The sequence below is a fragment of the Myotis nattereri genome (genome assembly GCF_964212035.1).
Source record: "Myotis nattereri genome assembly, chromosome: X".
NCBI lineage: Eukaryota > Metazoa > Chordata > Mammalia > Chiroptera > Vespertilionidae > Myotis > Myotis nattereri.
The window spans coordinates 143,501,974-143,523,336 of NC_138078.1; the positions used below are offsets into that span (position 1 = coordinate 143,501,974).

General features: G+C 42.4%; 1 protein-coding gene across 1 annotated transcript in view; it reads left to right on the plus strand.

Annotated features, from left to right (window-relative positions):
• The first annotated feature begins 495 nt into the window (after positions 1-495).
• Positions 496-21,363, plus strand: part of VAMP7 (vesicle associated membrane protein 7) — a 36,703-nt gene continuing 15,835 nt past the window's right edge. The window contains exons 1-5 of the mRNA XM_081081538.1: positions 496-631; positions 12,384-12,538; positions 15,837-15,894; positions 17,803-17,940; positions 19,923-20,013. Of these exons, the coding sequence (XP_080937664.1) occupies positions 12,393-12,538; positions 15,837-15,894; positions 17,803-17,940; positions 19,923-20,013 (433 nt within the window). The 5' untranslated portion in view covers positions 496-631; positions 12,384-12,392. The remainder of the gene's footprint in view (positions 632-12,383; positions 12,539-15,836; positions 15,895-17,802; positions 17,941-19,922; positions 20,014-21,363) is intronic.

Consider the following 21,363-nt stretch of genomic DNA (forward strand, 5'->3'; position numbering starts at 1 on the left):
CCCTCTCCCTTCCTCTCTGAAATCAATTTAAAAAATTTTAAGTAGAGTAGTAGTAGCAGCAGTAGTTGTTATTGCAAAAGAGTGGGATAAAGGAAGCAGGTCCTCACCAGAAGGTTCCAAAGAGGTTAGGAAATTTTGTGGGTAAATTAGAGGGAGTCCCTGCCAAATGAATTCTACTTTATATGTATGTACATTACCTGTTGAGACTAAGCAGGCAGTTGGTGGGACAAGCTTGGCTCTTCATTTATCCCGCCCACTCAATGCTGGTAGACGTTTTGTGACACCGCAGCCTCTCGTTTTCCTGGAGAAATAGTGCTTGACGTCCTTTAAGCAAGTTACTGACTGAACATGTGACAGACCAGGGCTATAACCCAGGCCGCACTACCACTCCCAGAATGCAGTGTGGCTCCTGGGAAGTGCGGCGGCTGGGAACGCACAGGCCCCACCCCTCCACCCGCTCCTATTGGAGGAGCACTCACATTCCCAAGAGGCCGCGCGCGGGCGGGGCTCCGTACCCGGAAGCTGGCGGCGTCCGGTCCCAGCCTTCTCTGGGAGCCGGGAGTTAAAGACCCTCCGCTGAGCTGCGCCCCACCGTCCGGAGCCCGCGCGCTCTCAGGGGGCGTCCGGACAGGTAAACGGAGCGGGGCGCTCGGCGGAAGGCGGGGAGCGACAGCGGAGGGAGGGCAGAGATGTGGACCCGGACGTGCCCGGGTAGAAAGAGGAGGCAGTGCTAGGGTGACTTGGGCTTCTCTGTCGTCGACAGTTCTGTCAGCCGGGTACAGTTTTGGCGAAGTGAGTGTTACGCCACTGAAAAGGCCGCGAGATAAAGAGTGTCAGAATGCGTCACATACAGCAGGGGGACAGATGACAAGTTTAATTAAGCTGGCATTGAATCTCTCGACATCTCTTGAGTTTTCTGAAAACTCCCCTTGACGCCCTTGGTTTTCTGACGTCACTTTCTGCTTCTCATCCTCATCCTGGGCTCCTAGGTGGGTCTCTAGCCCTCCGCGAGCCCGTCCTCCACCCCCGCAGTGTTGACACTCTTCTTCCTCAGTTCGGTTGGGAACTCTTATTTCCACCCACTGTTTTCTCAACATCAGACATGTATGATGTTGTTATTATTGGCCAATATTTAACAAACTCTGACCATGTAATAGCTCCTCTGGTACATGCTTTACATCTCCCTCCCTCAAAACACCCCAGTCAGTTGTCAAACCCTTTTCTGTCTTATTCATTTTTCTCAACTACCTGTACCGCCATTGTCCCATCCATGATCCCAGAGGATACTGTCATGTTTGGGACATCCTTTCTCTTTGAATAGCTGTGTCTGAGAGCACTTCTTGAACAGCTATTCTGTGTTAGACACTCTTCTAAGTGCAAGGGATATAGCTGGAAACAAAACATAGGAGATCGCTACTCTCAGTAGCTTACATGTTTGGGAACAAAGAAGAATAATTAAGATCATGTTATATGGTGGCAGTGGTAGTCAGTGTAACATAAAACAAGTGGTTGACTTGACAGGGTAGGCTACTGTTCTGAGAAAGTCAGAGCAATTGGGTTGGGTCTAAGAGCATCACCCAAAAAGAATATTTATAATACCAACAAGAACAGTCTTGAGCTATGACTAGACTTTTCATAAACATTTCTTCTTTTCCTCTCTCATATCAACGTCTGTTCTTCACTCTTCTGTCTCCTCCAAGGTTATTACATCAGAATTGGTGGTTTATCTGTCGTTGGTTTGCTTCCGCCTCAGACCCAGACGAAAGAGTTGGGGGGTGGATTATTCTCAGATCAATTGCTTTATCTTACTTAGGGAGATAGTTGGTAACTGAAACATTCTTTTTGCCAGATCCTACTAATAAAGTTATCTATCATTTATAGTATATTTATTTTTTCCCATTGATTTTTTATATAATATATTTTTATTGATTTCAGAGAGTAAGGGAGAGGGAGAGAGAAACATCAATGATGAGAGAGAATCATTGATCAGCTGCCTCCTGCCCACCCCACACTTTGGATTGATCCCACAACCCGGGCATGTGCCCTTGACTGGAATCGAGCCTGCGACCCTTCAGTTCACAGGCCGATGCTCTATCCATTGAGCCAAACAGGCCAGGGCTCCCATTGATTTTTAGAGAGAGTGGAAGGGATGAGAAGAGACAGAGAGAGAGAAACATTGATCGGAGAGAGACACATCGATTGGTTGCCTCCCAGGCACCTGGACTGGATGGGGCCAGGGATTGAGCCTGCAACTGAGGTACATGCCCTTGACTGGAATTGAACTTGGGACCCTTCAGTCCACAGGCCGACACTCTATCCACTGAGCCAAACCAGCTAGGGATATAATATATTTAAAACCAAATCATGCTTAGTGTCCAAAATACTTCAGGGAATAGTATATGCCAGGCACTGAGAACCTAGTGAAGATAAAATAGACAATTTGCCCTCCCTCTCAAAGAGAAATAGTTGTAACAGTATACTGAGAAATTTCCTAATACGTAGGCTGACACCTGCTTTCTTTTTTTCTTAGTCAAGGTGTGATAAACACAGATTTTTAAGAAATCTCCTGAACAGTTGTGTACATTCTTATATTACCAGTAGAGGCCTGATGCACGAAGATTCGTGCAAGAATGGGCCTTCCTTCCCTTGGCTGCCAGCACTGCCTTTCCACCTTCCCATGCTGGCCAGAGGCCCAGAGCGGCTAGGGCCATGTGGAATGCCTGCGTCGTCATGGCAGATGCAAGCGTCCTGCCCCACCCCTGGCCGCTCAGTGGCTATGTATGCAAATTAACCCACCATCTTTGTTGGTTTAATTTGCATACGCACTCCTGATTGGCTGGTGGGTGTCACAGAGGTACAGTCAATTTGCATCTTTCTCTTTTATTAGTGTAGATTACATTTTATTGCATTGATTTGTCTGTCTTCCCCATTGTACTATGCCTCCCTTGAGTGTAGAGGTCTTTTTTTTAGTGGTCTTCATATTGTGTCTACTACATTGACTGCCACATAGTAAACCTTCAGAACATATGTGTTGAATTGAAATAGAAAAACTACTTGATCCAATTCAAATTACTTAACTTACACAAGACCTTCTTTATATGAGGCCATTAGACATAGCCCTAAACCTTCTCATTAATCAAATGTGGACCATTCCATAATAGATCAATCCCCTTGCAATAATATAAATAATGATATAGAATACTTTTTATTTTGGGTTAATCATTACCATGTGATATGTAATGAGTTAATCCTTCCCCCTTTTTTTCTATTTGGACAGGTGGACAGCCTTTATTTATATAGCACATTATTGTACCATTTGGTTTCCACTTTGTACAAGCACATCTTGGAGTATTATAGTATTTTCTCCTTAGCCTGAGAAAACATACCTGTCCTTGTTATTCTGCCACATTGTCATTTTCCGAATGTCAGCTGAAAGTCTCAATTCTTACGTTTTTTCAGTGCAGATATCTTTCCATTGTAAATTGTTACTGTGAAAGATACATTTCATCTTTATAACTGATTGTAAAAGCACAACAGAGATTCAAGAGTGCTTGAGTTATGATTGTTATGATTTTAGGATATGCCAACCTAAGAGCTGCCAGACATGCTTCCATTGCATTAAAAATTAAGCATTGTCATTTTAGGGACCTCATAATGCAAATGGGGCACTGCATTGTGTGCCATCACTCATTTATAAGGTATACAAGTCAATGATCCAGAATATTCATATATATCTTTAAATTTTTAAAAAATATTTTTTATTGATTTCAGAGAGGGAGAGTCATACATCAATGATGAGAGAGAATCATCAATCCGTTGGCTCCTGCATGCCCCACTCTGGGGATCAAACCTGCAACCCGGGCATGTGCCCTGACTGAGAATCGAACCTCAACCTCCTGATTCATAGATTGACACTCAACCACTGAGCCACACTGGCCAGGCTTAAATTTTTTTTTTTTAATCCTCACCCAAGGATATTTTTCTTTTTTTTTTAAATATATATATATATTTTTTTTATTGCTTAAAGTATTACAAAGGGTATTACATATGTGTCCATTTTATCCCCCCGCCCTAGACAGTCCCCCAGCCTCCCCTATCCCCCAGTGTCTTATGTCCATTGGTTATGCTTATATGCATGCATACAAGTCCCAAGGATATTTTTCTGTTGATTTTTTTAGAGAGAGTGGAAGGGAGAGACAGAGAAACATTGATGGTAGAGAGAAACATTGATTGGTTGCCTCCCGCATGCACCCTGACCAGGGCCAGGGATGGAGCCTGCAGCCCAAGTATGTGCCCTTGACCAGAATTGAACCCGGGACCCTTCAGTTCACGGGCCGACATTCTATCCACTGAGCCAAACTAGCTAGGGCATACATTTTTAAATTTTATCAAAATAAAAATACAGAATTTCAAAATTTCTCAGAACACATAGACTGGAGTGTGAGAAACACTGAGATGGCTTTTTCTCCTCATCAGTTATCTGAAACTCTTCAACCTCCTCTTGAAGATGCCTCCACGGAGGAGGAGCATTTGCATCATTGCTGTGCTATTTTGTTAGCAATTTTTTTACAAATATAGGTGGTCCCTTACTTACAAATACATATATTCCTCAGGTTCCTTTGCAAGATTATTGTTTGACACTCTGGATGCAGTTTCCTCTATAAACAATGCTACTTGTGATGTTTTTATTGGTATGCCAACCAGTAGCATCTTATTTAACCTTTATTTTAATGGACTTAAAGACTTTCACCACAATTTATAATAATTCTTCTACAAAAAACAAACAAACACAAAACTGCATCGAGATTTCTCATTTGGATTTCCCCATAGCATATATTTTTTCTTTTGGGGGGAATCGTAGCAACTGGAACAAAAATGTCCTTTCCTTGGAAACTTCTAGGCTGTAGAAACAGTCCTGTTTTAACTCCAAACTATGGGAGGTTGCACTTCTCACCCACCGCTGTAAGGACTCTTACATAAGTAAGGAAAGAGATGAATAGAGGTTTTGGAGAGGAAAGGGAGGCAAGTTTGGGTGATGTGCATATGTGGAAGGGAGAGTAGAAGTGATTTGGAGGGAACGGTTAATCTCTAAGGTGGGGGTTTATTGTGTCCTCGACAAAGATATGTTGAATCCTGACCCCTGGTACCTGTGAATGTGATCTTATTTGGAAGTAGGGTCTTTGAAGTTATAGTAATTAAGCTGTAAGTTAACATGAGGTCATACTGGAGTAGGTATCCTTTTTAAAAGATATATTTGTATTGATTTCAGAGAGGAAGGGAAAGGGAGAGAGAGAAACATTGATGATGACAGAGAACCATTGATCGGCTGCCTCCTGCACGCCCCGCATGGGGGATCAAGCCCGCAGCCCAGGCATGTGTCCTGAACAGGACTGAACCATGACCTCCTGGTTCATAGGTCGATGCTCAACCACTGAGCCATGCGGGCCTGACTGGAGTAGGTATCCTTGTAAGGAGAGAAGATACACGGAGAATGCTATGTGAAAACATGGACGGTTTGACTATGGAGGCAGAGACTGAAGTGCTTCAGCTGCCGCCATGGGTTGCCAGCAAAGCATCAGAGGCTAGGAAGAGACAAGGAAGGATTTTCTCCTACAGATTTCAGAGGGAGCATGGCCCTGCCAGCATCTTGATTTTAGGCTTATGAAATTGTTTTAAGCCTTAATACTTTCTGCACTTTTTTAAATGGGCTGCAGGAATCTCATACATAATTCTTAGCAGGAATGGAGTAGAATAGGGATGATGGCTGTGGGACTAAGCAAGCAGAGAATAAGAGAACAGGGAAGAATGGTGAGACAGGGCTTTCCTTTATATTCCACTAGAGGCCTGGTGCACGAAATCCGTGCACGGGTAGGGTCCCTAGGCCTGGCCCGCGATCAGGGCTGATCTGTGGAGCAACCAGTGGGGCGAGTGGGGGGCCCCTGCTGGCACCCACCTTGGTCAGCCTGGCACACCCTGCTCGTCAGCCCCACCCCCCACCACCACCACTGGTTGCCTCCCTCTGTGGGGCGATCGGTGGCAGGGGGGAGGTGGTCACTGGCACCCGTCTTGGCTGGCCTGGGGCCTACGGGCTGGGAGCAGCTCCTACATTGAACATCTGCTCCCTAGTGTTCAGTGCATATCATAGTGACTGGTCATTCCACCGGTTGTTCTGCTATTAATAATTCTTCTACAAAATAGTATTCTAGTAGAATTCTTCTACATAATAAGAATTATTATGTTCAGTGCATATCATAGTGACTGGTCATTCCACCGGTCAATTTGCATATTAGGCTTTTATTATATAGGATTATCTTTTTTTTCTTCTTTTCTCTCTCTGGCTTATCTTTTCATTCTTTTTCTTCTTAAATATATTTGAATAGCACTCTATGGTGTATTGGACATTCACTAACTGCTGATAATTAGCAGAGCCAGGTTTTCTGATTTCAAATTCAGTATTATTCCTGTCACAGTTGTTTCTATGATCCAATACTCATTCAGACATTACGGGTTATATTGCAAGGGATTACAGTGGGGGCAGGTGAGACTGGATGATAGGTGGGTTTTTTTAAAAAAAATTATTTTTATTGATTTCAGAGAGGAAGGGAGAGTGAGAGAGACAGAAACATCAATGATGAGAGAGAATCATGGATTGGCTGCCTTTTGCACGCCCCACACTGGGGATTGAACCCACAACCTGGGCATGTGCCCTGATCGGGAATCGAACCGTGAGCTCCTGGTTCATAGGTCAACGCTCAACTACTGAGCCACACTGGCCGGATGATAGGTGGGGTTTTTAGCAGTATAGGAGAGGGTAAGAAATTCCTATTAGTGACGTGAGAGGAAAGTAAAGTTTATTGCTATGTACTCAGTGTTTAGCAGTCAGGCATTTTTAAATTGAGGACTGCTTTTATTGAATAAAACACTGCTTCCCTGTAACTGATATCCATTGTTCTTAGTTAATAATCCGAGTAACGCGCCCTGTTCCAAGTGACTGTACTTTATATCAACTCGAAGACTGCTGTCATAGTCCCTCTAAGTCAGCGGTTCTCAACCTGTGGGTCGCGACCCCTTTGGGGGTCGAACGACCCTTTCACAGGGGTCGCCTAAGACCATCGGAAAACACATACATAATTACATATTGTTTCTGTGATTAATCACTATGCTTTAATGATGTTCAATGTGTAACAATGAAAATACATCCTGCAGATCAGATATTTACATGATGATTCATAACAGTAGCGACATTACAGTGATGAAGTAGCAACGAAAATAACTTTATGGTTGGGGGTCACCACAACAGGAGGAACTGTATTAAAGGGTCGCGGCATCAGGAAGGTTGAGAACCACTGCTCTAAGTCTTCTCTTTTTCTTGTGAAAGATTTCTAGTTCCTCTGGCCATTCTTAAGTGATACAATCTCCAGGTCTCTCGCCCATACTGTTGCCCTTCCGTGCAATCTTGAAATACTATACCCAGAACTGAACTCAGTATTCCACTTGTGTTCTAACTACCACAGAGTACAATGGCAGTAGTACTTAAAGAGATCAAGATACCCTGTCTCTAAACGTAATTTAAGATTACATATGCTTTTTAAGCAATTACCTCATGTCAGTTCATAATGAACTTAGGGTCCACTAAGACACTGGATGTTTTTGTATAGTTGCCAAACTCAGTGCTCTTCCAGCGGCTAAGGGACTGAGGCTGCTACTTTTCCGTCTCTGTGTGTCAGGAACCATATGATTCTGCATCTCTGTTTCTCTTTGTGTTTTTGTTCCACTCCATGGCGTATCTCTTTGACCCTAACCAGTGACCTTCGTTATAAAAGTTCAGTGACTGTTTTAGAGACATCATACTGTGCATCAGTGAACACAGCTAGGAGCTGACACTTGTCCTTCTTGAAGCTTTCTTTCCCTTTGGCTTCCAGGCCACCACGCTCTTCTGACTTTCACTTTCCTAGTCGTATGTACGTATGTATGTATGTATGTATTTCAGAGAGGGAGAGAGAGGTAGGAACATCAATGATGGGAGAGAATCATTGATCGACTGCCTCCTGCATGTCCCACACTGAGGACCGAGCCCATAATCCAGCCACGTGCCTGACCAGGAATCATACCAGGACCTCCTGGTGCATAGGTTGATGCCTAACCACTGAACCACATGGACCGGGCCCCAGTCTTCTTTGTGGATCCCTGTTCATCTACCTTTCCCTCAGCTATTTGTTGTATCTTGGGTTTTATCTTTGGTTTTCCCTCAATTTTGGTGTGCCTTTGCTTTTTTCTGCTTTGTTTTGTTTCTTAAAAAAAAATTTTTTTAGAGAGAGAGAGAAACATTGATTGGTTGCCCCCCCCCCACTCCCCGCACACGCCTCGACCTTAAATCAAACCCGCAACCTAGGTATGCACCCTGATTGGGAATCCAACTGCCACCTTTTGGTGTATGGGACAACGCTCAACGAACTGAGCCACACCAGCCAGAACTGTTTTGTTTCTTGCAGGCAGTGTGTCTTCAGCAAATAAATGGCAGGTCTAGGTCAGCTCATCTAGGGATAAGAGTGCAGAACCAATCCCTGTGGAAATTCAACATTTAGAGGTAAACTAGAGGAGGAGGACTAGCAAGATGACAGGAGAACCAGACATGTAGGAGAATTTCAAGAAAGAGGGTTTCGTCCACGGTGTTGACTGTTCTGGGAGGTCAAGTGAAGTGAGAATAGAGAAGTTACCACTAAATTTTGCAACAGAGAGGCAGTTGGTGATCTTAGCAAGCACGGTTTTATGGAGTGTTGAGGACAAAAGCCAGAATATAGTAAGTTGGAGAGTTCAAAGGAGGTATAGAAGCATAGAGAGTGTGTAGATGATGATTTTTAAAATGGAGTAATATTTGGAGAATGTTACAGGGTCAGTTGAGATTTTTATTTTTTTTTAACTTTTTTCCCCAGAAACACTGCTTTAATTTTTATTTATTTTCCTGTTGTTAATTCTCTCCCAAGGATATTTCTCCAGTGATTTTTAGAAAGAATGGAAGGGACGGGGAGTGATACAGAAAGAGATAAATTGATGTGAGAGAGACATGTCCATTGGTTGCCTCCCACATGCTCCCCGACCAGGGCTAGAGGTTGAGCCTGCCAGAGAGGTATGTTCCCTTGACCAGAATTGAACCCGGGACCCATCAGTCCACGGGCCGGCGCTCTATCCACTGAGCCAAATGGGCTAGGGCCAATTGAGGTTTTTAGAATTGAGGGATATAACATGAAAAGTGATTGAGACATTATAACTTGCTCCATATTATAAGGAGAAATCCAGAAAGAAGATGGCTGAGGACATAACTCTGGGGAACACCCTCATTTAGAGAGTGGAATGAGAATAGTTAAGTTCAAGAGACAGAAGAGCACCTCTGTGTGCTATCCTTTGGGGCTAGGATTCCAAGAAGGAATCAGGGGGCCGGCCCTGACGTCAAGCACTTTATATCTGTTGCTGTGTTTCACAAAATGCGGCTGTATGAATCACCTGCATCCAGGCAGGCTTGTATGAGACACATATTCGAGGCCCCACATCAGGCCTACTGAATCAGAATTGCAGGGGATACTGCCAAGAATATGAAATTTTAACAAGTGACGCTTACTCTGCCACCTAAGATGACTCATTCACTGCAGTGTGAGAAGCACTGGCTTATGGGATGAAACTGAACATAACAAACAGCATTAGGTAGAAGAGGTAGTTGAAGACTAGGAAGGCATTTTTTGCATCCCTTTTTATAAGTGTATAGCATTAGATAAGACAAACTGGGCTGTCATGGAGGAAAGCAGTGCTACAAAGTCATCAATATGAGAAAAATAATCTTAAACGCATGCTGCATTGTTTTAGAAATGCTTTGTTTCTGAAGGATAATTTAAAGAAGCACTCCTCTCCTATGGCATGTTGCTTGTTTTCACTTTGTTTCTGTTATGGGTAATTAATGCCTTTCTAATAGAGGCAGTATATCTACTAGTATAGGGGAGAAGATTGTGGCTTTTAGAGCCATAGTGCCTGGATTTAAATCCCAACTCTTGTCACTTCCTAGCTCTGTAATTTTGGGCAAATTATGTAAGTCATCTATAGTTCAGTTTCTTCATTTTAATGTACGTTTCATAATAGTGCATAATTTCATTGATGTGAGGGCTAAATGAGCTAATATTGGTAAAATGCTTAAAATGGTGCCTAGCACATAGTAAGCACCTAATAAATATGGGCTATTATTTCTCTTTATTGTCTAAAAGTTTTACAGTATGGGTTATTATTGTTAATAGGTATCTTTAGGAATCTAGAGTCTAACTTCTGTTGAACTACTTCCCAAGGATAAATTTTCAGGATGATATTATTGCATTAAAGGATGAAGACATCTTTATGTCCCTTTGATATCTGTGGTCATTGCTTTTTAAAGGGTAATATGAATTTGTGCTGTATAATTTACAAATGCAACCTATCTATCAATGTAAGGTATATATGTGTGTATCACATATACATCACCTTGTATACACACATACATATATGTATTATTTGCATATATGTATTATTTGGTATCCTACCCTATCTAATAAAAGAGAAACATGGTAATTAGCTGTACCTCCGCTACCCTTCCCATTGGCGAATCAGGGCAATATGCAAATTAACTGCCAGCGAAGATGGCGGCCGGCAGCCAGGCAGCTTGAAGCTAACATGAGGCTTGCTTGCTTCAGTGACGGAGGACTCCAACGTTCCCCGCCTGCCACTGCCGGCCTCTGAGCTTGCAGTTTGAAACATTGTTACAAATATAGAAGCTAAACAAAACCCCAGAAACCTACTTTCAGCCAGCCGGGATCTCAGAGCTGGAGTTGATACAGTGTTTCGATTATAGAACCCAAACAAACCAGATACCTGCTTTCAGCAGCAGAGGCCTCAGAGCTGGAGCCAGAGCTAAAGCTGGCCCAGAAGAAAAGAAAAAAAAGGAGCAGTTGGGAGCTTCAGTCACCCACCAGCCTGAAAACAGCCCTCAGCCCCTCACCCAGACTGGCCAGGCACCCCAGTGGGGACCCCCACCGTGAAGGGTGTGTGACCAGCTGCAAACAGCCATCATCCCCTCATCCAGGCTGGCCAGGCACCCCAGTGGGGACCCCCACCCTGATCCAGGACACCCTTCAGGGCAAACCAGCTGGCCCCCACCCATGCACCAGGCCTCTATCCTATATAGTAAAAGGGTAATATGCCTCCCAGCACGAGGATCAGCAGAGCCACAAGGCCTCCTGGCACCGGGATCAGTGTGATAGGGGGCAGCGCCCAAACCCCCTGATCAGCCCTGCTCTGTGCCTGATGGGGGGAGCTCCCCAACCCCCTGATCACCCTGCGGCTCTGTGTGTGACAGGGTGTGGCGCCCCAACCCCTTGATCGGCCCTGCTCTGTGTGTGGGTGCAGCGCCCCAACCCCCCCCCCACCCCCACGGGCCCTGCTCTGTATCTGATAGGGTAGAGCCATAACCTCCCCATCAGCCCTGCCCTGAGTGTGAGAGTGGCAGTGCCCCAACCCCCTGATTGGCCGCCCTACCCTGAGCGTGACTGAGGGTGGCATCACAACCTCCCAATCTGCCCTGCTCTGTTCATGACGGGGCGGCGCCCCAACTCCCCAATCGGCCCTGCTCTGAGCCCGACCAGGGGCTGCACCTAGGGATTGGGCCTGCCGTCTGCCACCCGGGAGGAGGCCTAAGCCAGCAGGTCGTTATCTCCCGAGGGGTCCCAGACTGCGAGAGGGCACAGGCCAGGCTGAGGGACCCCCCCCTCCCCCGAGTGCACAAATTTTTGTGCACTGGGCCTCTAGTCCTATATAATAAAAGGCTAATATGCAAATTGTCCAACTGATGGCTTAGGCCTGCTCCCCTAAGCCGATAGTCAGACATCCCCTGAGGGCTCCCGGACTGTGAGAGGGCACAAGCCAGCCTGAGGGACCCCCCAAGTGCACAAATCTCCTGCACTGGGCCTCTAGCATCTATATATGTATGCATATCAGCATGGTTTAGGTTGTAAGCTTATACAAGATGGTGATCCTTTTCAAATATATTTTTAATGATTTCAGAGAGGAAAGGAGAGAGAGAGAGACATCAGTGATGAAAGAGAGTCATTGATCGGCTGCCTCCTGCACATCCCCTACTAGGGATTGAGCCCGCAACACAGGCATGTACCCTGACCAGGAATCAAACCATGACCTCCTGGTTCATAGGTTGACGCTCTTGTTAAGCCTATAATTAAGTCTGTTACATTTAATGTTATAATGTCTTGGTCAATACTGTCTTCAGGCAGATGTTGATAAATGATATTAAGTTACTTTTGAAAGATCATATCAAAGAAATATTCTAAGTCTTGTGCCTTTTTTCCCTTTGATAGATTAAAACCATGGCCATTCTTTTTGCTGTTGTGGCCAGAGGAACTACCATCCTTGCCAAACATGCTTGGTGCGGAGGAAACTTCCTGGAGGTGACGGAGCAGATTCTGGCTAAGATTCCTTCTGAAAACAACAAACTAACATACTCACATGGCAGGTGAGTTCTGCTCTGCCTGGGTGAAGGGTGAAAGAAGTGAATTCTATTATTGTAGTCAGGACAGCATAAAACTAGGAAAGAAACTTCTTAGCGGATCATTTCAATAAGCTGACAGAACAGTAACCTTTACCAGCTTAGAACATGTCAATTTCTATTAATTATAAATTTAACTTATAATTATTTTATTCTATCATTTGAAGTGATTTAATATTTTCAAGAAAGAAAAGGAAATGTGAGATGTAAAAATGACTTTGTTATAGAGCTCTAGGATATGTGAAACTTGATACAGATAAGATATGTAATATTTTTTAAAATATATTTTTATTGATTTCTGAGAGGAAGGGAGAGGGAGGGAAACATCAATGATGAGAGAATCATTGATCAGCTACCTCCTGCACGGCCCCCACTGGGGATAGAACCCACAACTTGGGCATGTGCCCTGACCGGGAATGGAACTTCGACCTCCTGGTTCATAGGTTGATGCCCAACCACTGACCCACACCAGCCAGGCTGTCTTCATTTTTTTTTTTTTATTGTTGACAGTATTACAGATGTCCCTCATTCCCACCCTTTGCCCTTCCACCCAGCTTCTTCTAGAAACCCCTGAACTCCAAGCCGGGCCAGGTGCCCCCCCCCCCTTTTTATTGATTTCAGAGAGGAAGGGAGGAGAGAGAGATAGAAACATCAATGATGAGAGAGAATCATTGTTCGGCTGCCTCCTGCACACCCCTTACTGGGGATCGAGCCGCAACCCAGGCATGTGCCCTTGACCCATATTGAACCCGGACCCTTTAGTCCACAGGCCGACGCTCTATCTACTGAGCCAAACCAGCTAGGGTCAGGTGCCCCCTTTTTGTGCGTCTCCATAGAATCCTGGGTTTATTCACATTGTAATACTTACTATATTATAATTACAATCTTTATCTTTTGTCTCTGTCCCCTTGATAGCAAGGACCATCCCTCATTTCCTTTGGTTATCTTTGCACCAAGTTACTCCCAAGTGTGATTTAGGAGAAATACATTTTGTAGGGAAAAGGATGACTTCCATTTTGGACATCCGGTTGGATATGTCTAGTGGACAGTAGCGTATGCAGACCTAGAACTCGGCAGAGAGGTCCGATTTAGGAGTAGCCATCACAATTGCTGTAGCCGAAAACAAACATCAACAACAAAACATGAGAGTGGGTGCTGCCCTTCAGGGAGCGTGTGTGAGGAAAGCAGGGGCTGAGGCTGCTGGAAAACATCAACAGAGAAGGAAAGAGACGACCACATAAACTAGGCCAGCCTGCTGTCAAGGAAATCTAGTAGAGAGAAAGCACTTTCCAGAAAAAGGAAGTGGTTACCACTAGCAGATGTTTCAGAGCCACTGGGTAGGGCAATGTGGAAGGCAGTGGAGGAAGACATTTTGCCTGACTTCCCATACCTCCGGGTAATTCATATGAAGCCTCTATGTGAACATTAATAATATAACTCAAGCCTGGCCGGTGTGGCTCAGTGGTTGAGCATCGACCTATGAACCAGGAGGTCACAGTTTGATTCCTGGTCAGGGCACAGGCCCAAGTTGTAAGCTCAATTCCCAGTGTGGGATGTGCAGGAGGCAGCTGATCAATGATTCTCTTTCATCATTGATGTTTCTCTCTTTCTCCATTCCTCTCTGAAATCAATAAAAATATATTTTTAAAAATAATATAACTCAACAGATACTTCTGTCTATCCACTTGCCCAACGTAGAAATCTAGGTGGCAAAGTTGAGTAATCCCTCTGCCTCACCTCCAATTGCCATTCACCAGATTCTGTTCTGTTTCTTCTTTGTCCCTTCTTCCGCCTATAGTACTTTAGTTTATTTCCTTCATTGTTTCTCACCTGCTCTACTGCAGGAGTATCTGTCTGGTCCTCCTTTCAGTTAGTTCTCCACGCTAGGCAAAGCATCCTTTTTAAAAAAAAAAAAAAAAAAAAAAAAATATATATATATATATATATATATATATATATATATATATATATATATATGTTTTTGTTGATTTTAGTGAGAGGGGAAGGGAGAAGGAGAGAGAGATAGAAACATGGATGAGAAAAAGAACATCAATGAGCTGCCTCCTGCACACCCCCTACTGGGGATCCAGGGGGATGTGCCACCAACTGAGCCACACTGTTCGGGGCCCAAACATCCTTTTATATTGCAAATCTAATCACACTCTCCCCTTGTTCACTATTCTTGGGATAATGCATAGTGAGGTTTTAAAGTCTTGTGTAACCTGGTATTTGCTCCCTTCTCTAGCCTCACCTGTACAGTCCATTGATTTTTTCCTTACACTCTATACTCCAGTCAGATTAACACATTTTAGTTTCCTAAACTCATGATGTGCTCCAGGCCCTTAATGCTTGTTGGTCTTTCACTCGGGAACACTTCGCTCGCCCTTCACCTCGCCATCTCTTACTTATTCCAGGATATCCTTCCTGTTACCCTTAGCCAAACTCTCTTAGGTACCTCCTCTATGTCCCCAGAGCACCATCTACTGAACTTTAACGCCTCATCCTACCTAAACCATGCCACTCTGTCACTCCCTTCAGTGATCTCTGTGAAGGCAGGGACTGAAGAGTTTACTCATTACCCAGCCCAGCAACTAACTTCAAAGCAGATACCAAGCAAATGTTATCATTGAGTATTTGGGAGAAGAAAGTGTTTGCTTTGAGATCTTAGGAGAAGGCAACAAAGAAGACCATATTGCTCATTGGGGGTTAACCTTAATTACATGTCCCTCCTAAGATGTCATCTCTTGTCCAAGCCTTAAGACTCTAATTATGCTTGTGCAGCTATAATTTTAATGGATAAATGTGCACCATTGTGCTATATAGTTAGAGTAGAGACATTCTATTTTTTAAAGATATTTTTATTGATTTCAGAGAGGAGGGAGAGGGAGAGAGATAGAAACATTAGTGATGAGAGAGAATCATTGATCGGCTGCCTCCTGCACTTCCCACACTGGGGATGGAGCTGCAACCTGGGCATGTGCCCTGACCAGGAATCGAACCATGATCTCCTGGTTCATAGGTCGATGCTCAACCACTGAGCCACGCCGGCTGGGCGAGTAGAGACATTCTTTAGTTTCTTGTTTGTTCCTATCAGTTTGACTTGAGAGAAACAGGTATGCATAAGGGAGGGAAAGAGAGAGAATAGACAGTATTTGTAAATAATACGGTCACATTAGCAGTACGATTTTGCTTATACATAGAAAAAGACAAAAGAGAAAGAGATATTACTCATAACCACATAACTTTTATATCTTTTATCCTACAGTTACTTGTTTCATTACATCTGCCAAGACAGGATTATATACCTTTGTATTACTGATGATGTAAGTAACTTGAGGACATATTGCTATTTAATTGTGTGTACTGTTAATAGAGTCATTTCTTAGTCTTAATTATCTATATCTATGGTGGGTAAAGGTGACATGGATATAACTGTCCATAGCTGGAAATTTTTTTGTATACTTTACATTTATCATGTAGAGCAAGCAGCAAATGACAAGCAGAGTTGATATCTGGTTATATGCAAATCAGCTTGGTTCTGGTAGAGTTATAGCTTAACTCCTTGCAACTTCTACATTTATCCTATTGTATAGTGAGAATTGGTGTTCATAATTATGACTCTTTGGTGTCAAATATTCTCAAAATTTATCTGAAATAGTAAATTAAATTATTTCATCCCTCCAATTAATAGTGAGTGAATTTTTTTGTAATGTATGTGAACTTTGGGAAAATCACAAGACACTGTGATCGGCTGTAGTTCACATTGGCAGGTTGCTTTTGAGTATTTGTAAATTCTGTGCTCACTAACTTGATGTTCTCAAGGTCCTTTGTCTGACTTAGTGTCAGCTCCTCCCTAGACACAGTCCCCATCCCCCCTATGCCTGCATGTAGCCACACGCTTACTTATTTGTTCCCAGAGGCTGGGGACTAGGTTTTCTCCAGTCTCTTATTGTAGGAATGAGGAAGCTTTTCCCAAAAGCACATTCTCCCCTCCCCCTGCTTTCAAAGCAGACTTCCTTTCATGCAGCATTGGCTAGGACTAGGCTACATACTTATTTATAAATTTATCACTGACCAGAGGCATGGAATTGACATGAGTGTTAGCTTTTATTGTGTCACAGATCCCCTCTGACATTCATGTTTTAAAATATGAAATAAAGTACATGACTATAAACCAAGAATATTGAAAGACAGTATTCACAGGTTTTAAGGTATGTGCTTCTTTATGAATTCATTAACAAGACCTAGCCATGGGTCTAGCAACTAATAATGATAATTTTATTATTATAACAATATTTGGAGATGTTTAGAACTGATAGTATATGGAAAAAAAAGATTTCTGTTGGTGGCAGGTACCATCTAATGATACTACTCTGGTTTGTTCCCTACATTCAAAATTGAAATATAAGTTTGGTGAAAATAACAGTGTCGTTTTTTTTTTTCTATCTAAGTACATAGGCCCCTTGAATTGGGACCACTGACTCCAGTGTAAGAACCCTGGGCTTAGATTAATCAACTGGTGAAGTGGAGATAAATGTCAGCCACAGTGGTCACCACAGTGACTTTTATCCCTGGTCTCACAGTACTGTTAAAAATTATTTTGAAAAATCCAGCTGTATCTGAAATGACAGGTGTAAAAGGACTTGGAGTAGATGAGAAATATCACTAAATTTCTCAGAGCTAAGTCTTACATTTATTGAGCTATGATTGTGTGTGTGTGTAAGTCTTTATATATTATATAAATACTTTTTGACTAGCTGGGACTAGACAAGAGGACATCATTTGATCTTTTCAAATGTATCACCACTATTAGAAAAAAAAATCAATTCAAAGTTTATCTTAGTAGTGTTATCTTTGTTATGAATGACTGTACTGTTATTATGGGTTTATTAAACACCTTGAGCTGGGCCATCTAAAAGATCCTGTGAAAGATATGGAGGAAGTAAACCCCAATTCCTGCTCTCAAGAAGCTCACCTAGTTCCTGTTATCTTCACTTGGCAGTAATCAAACATGTTTGGAGTGGACTCTCGGCTCATTCATTTACCAGTTATCTGACCTTTGGCTAGTTAGTTACCTTTCCCGAGACTTTGTTTCCTTATCTGTAAAATGAGGTCAGTGTTAGTTCTTCCTCATGGAATCATTGCTCAGTAAATGTTAGCTGTTCTTATGGTTGTTAATCATCTCTGTCATCTTTTGTTTACTTTTGAACTCTGTGTTGGTCTCTCTTCAGGATTTTGAACGTTCCCGGGCCTTTAATTTTCTGAATGAGATAAAGAAGCGGTTCCAGACTACCTATGGTTCAAGAGCGCAGACAGCATTGCCTTATGCCATGAATAGTGAGTTCTCAAGTGTCTTGGCTGCACAGCTGGTAAGATCTTTCTAACGATTAGTATTTTTATTCATACCTTTATTACCTCAAAGCACCGTGAATATAGAGGACCCTGACCTGCAATACAGTTTTCTGATTATGTTATTAGATGCCACCATAATACAATTTCTCTCACAAAAGGGGTCATTTTAGGGTAGAAAGCTAATAGTTGGTGATATTCTCTGTTAATAGTCAGAGTATCTCAGGATTGAGAAGGCCATTAAAGATCATCTACTTAAACTACACATAACGCATAAATCCATTCAACATGCCAAATGGCCTCTCACCCTATTCAGTGACTTTCTACCACCCCATGAGACAAATTTAATTTTTGAAAAATTCAGAGCAGTCCTTTGAAAGTCTGTTTATCTGTAGGCATGCCTAATTGTGGGCTCAGTGACGTTTTACATATGTATACACCTGTGAAATAGCACCCTTTTCCGATAGAAAAACATCTAAAAGTTCCCTCACCACCCCTATGCAGTCAGTCCTCTCCCTCACTCTGCCTCAGGCAACACTGTTCTATTTTCTTTCACTATAGTTTTGTCTTTTCTAGAATTTCCTATACATGGAACAATATATTATGTACTCTTTTTCTTGTTTTGCTCAATGTGAGGCTTTTAAAAATATTTTTTATTGATTTTATAGAGGAAGAGAGAGAGAGAAACATCAATGATGAGAGAGAATCACTGATTGGCTGCCTCCTACACTGCCCACATTGGGGATCGAGCCCACAACCCGGGCATGTGCCCTTACTGGGGACTGACCAAGGACTCCTGGTTCATAGGTGGACGCTCAGCCACTGAGCCACACCAGCCAGGCTTTAATGCTCTTTTTGAGTATTATACTTCTAAATATGCATTGTTCTAGGGATGAAGTTCCTTTAAATAGTTATAAATCTTTATTATTCAATCAGTTGATTTGTTTTAGGCTTCCCACTAGGAAACATTCATATATGTGAAACTATGTAAAGTGTCACCAACAGAAAACATACTAATGCACAGAGAAAAGTAAACAAGGGAAGCTGGCAGCAAACTTTCAACTTAGGTGGTTGTCATTAGCTCCAGTTCTGTGTGTGACCCTCTGAATAGTTACCTGTAAATGGCTATAATAATGATAGTGTCTTCATCATGGAGTTTTTGAGCAAATTAAATAATACCCCCTACTTTCAGCATTTAGCACAGTTAAGTGACTGGAATATTGTATATCAAGCACTCAATAATTGTTCGCTATGGATAATTTCAAAATGTATACCGTTATCAGTATCTTACATTTCTAGCTCCTATAAAAAGCCAATCAAAATAGGATGCATAACTTGATCCCAACAGTATAACAACAGATGCCTAGAAGCTGGGCCATCTCCTATCTCATCATACCCAAGTAGTGGGGAACAATTTAGTGTACCCTTTCCCTGTCCTGTCCCCCTTGCCTCAACTGTAGTCTTCTGTTCTTCTTTCTTCCTAGTCTGAACCCCCTACTTCTGTTCCAAGAGTCTCAGATGTATATTTGATATATTATAATACATTTAGCTTTAATTCATTTAGAGTAAGGTGGCATTTTTATACTATAACACATATTTCATTTGGTAGCATTTTTATGTTTATGCTAGAGGCCTGGTGCACAAATTCATGCATGGGTGGGGTCCAGCTGGCCCGCCCTGATTGGGGTTGGGGGTCCAATTGGGGGCGGGGCCGACCGGGGGGAGGGGCCGCGAGCAGTTGGCTGGCTGGCCCTGCCCCCTGGTGGAATTCCCCCTGGTTGAATGCCCAGTGGAACTCCTGGTCAAGGGGACAATTTGCATATTAGCCTTTTATTATGTAGGATTTTTCCTAGGTCTGGTAACAATGTTTAAATGAATTGACATGTTTTTTATATCAATAGACACATAATTTTATAGTACTCTCATTGTCATTCCTCTTCTTTTTGTTTTCCTATTATAAATAATGTCTGGGTACCATAAGTTCAATATTATTTTCTTATAGAAGCATCATTCTGAAAACAAGGGCCTAGACAAAGTGATGGAGACCCAAGCCCAAGTGGATGAGCTGAAAGGAATCATGGTCAGAAACATAGGTATGTTTCATGACACAGTCCACGTGAATGTGGGCAAAAATGATAATAGATTACTTGATTAGGGTCAAATAATTCTAGTCTAGAGAGACTGAAACCAAACTTCTTTATTCTTACTACTGGAAGCTAATTGTCAGCTGAAATACAGAGATTACTTGCCTATGATACTGTCTACTGTTTGAATGGTTTCTTTTTAGTAGTTATGATTGTTCTATAATCTAAATTTGTTAGTTTGCTTAGCAAGACTAATTTCCTACACCCTCGCAACAGTTCAAGGATTTAGCACAATTTAATCAGTTTTGACTAGAGATACTCAGATAGCTGATATTATCAGTAGATACTTTAAAGTATAACTATTTAACCTCCTTAGAAGGTTTGTAGCTCTTTTTTAAAAAATAGATTTTTTATTGATTTCAGAGAGGAAGGGAGAGAGAGCGAGAGAGAGATAGGAACATCAATGATGAGAGAGAATCATTGATCAGCTGCCTCCTGCATGCCCCCCACAGGGGATTGAGCCCCAAACCCAGGCATGTGCCCTGACCGGGAGTTGAACCGTGACCTCCTGGTTCATAGGTCAACGCTCAACCACTGAGCCACACTGGCTGGGCAAAAAAAGGCATTTAAAATTTTATTCTTGGTCTCACCATCCTAAGATTTCTTTCCATTTTTCTTCCTTTAACTTTTTATCCACATGTATACTTAGTTGTAATCACAGTTTATATTCCATTTCATGGAGGCAGTATAATACAGTGATCAAGATTTAGAGTCATACATGCCTGATTTCACGTCCTACTTGCTGTTAGTCCTTGATCAGTCCTTTAGCCTCTCTGAGCTTTATTTACTAATCTGCAAAAAAAGATAATAGAACCTAAAGATACCTGGAAAAAAAGAGGTAATGTATATAAGTCACTTTGTACAGTTCCGGGCACATAGCGAGAGCTGAGTGACTGTTGGCTGTTGTTAGTCTACTTTATGTTCATACAGCATTTCATTGAGTTATATCATAGGTTACCAGTCATGTCTTTATTTTTTACACTTTGGTTCTGTAATTCAATGATGTGCTCCCTTCATTGAGAATGTGTCACTGTGAAAATCTCAGTGAGACTGAACAGTTTGCTTAGAGACTTAAAGCAGTAGCAGACACTCTTAGGTAGCACTGATTTAGATGTTTGTGTTATAATAGTCCTGTTAGAAATGGTTTTGTGGCTATTATGATTTTCTTAAGCTCAATTCCCAGGAATGGGATTAATAATCAAAAGGCAGAAACATTTTTTGCGGTTCTGGATGTGTATGTCTCTTGGGTATTTGAAGTGATGTCCTTTCATTGATTTTAATTTTAATTATATGTCTAGA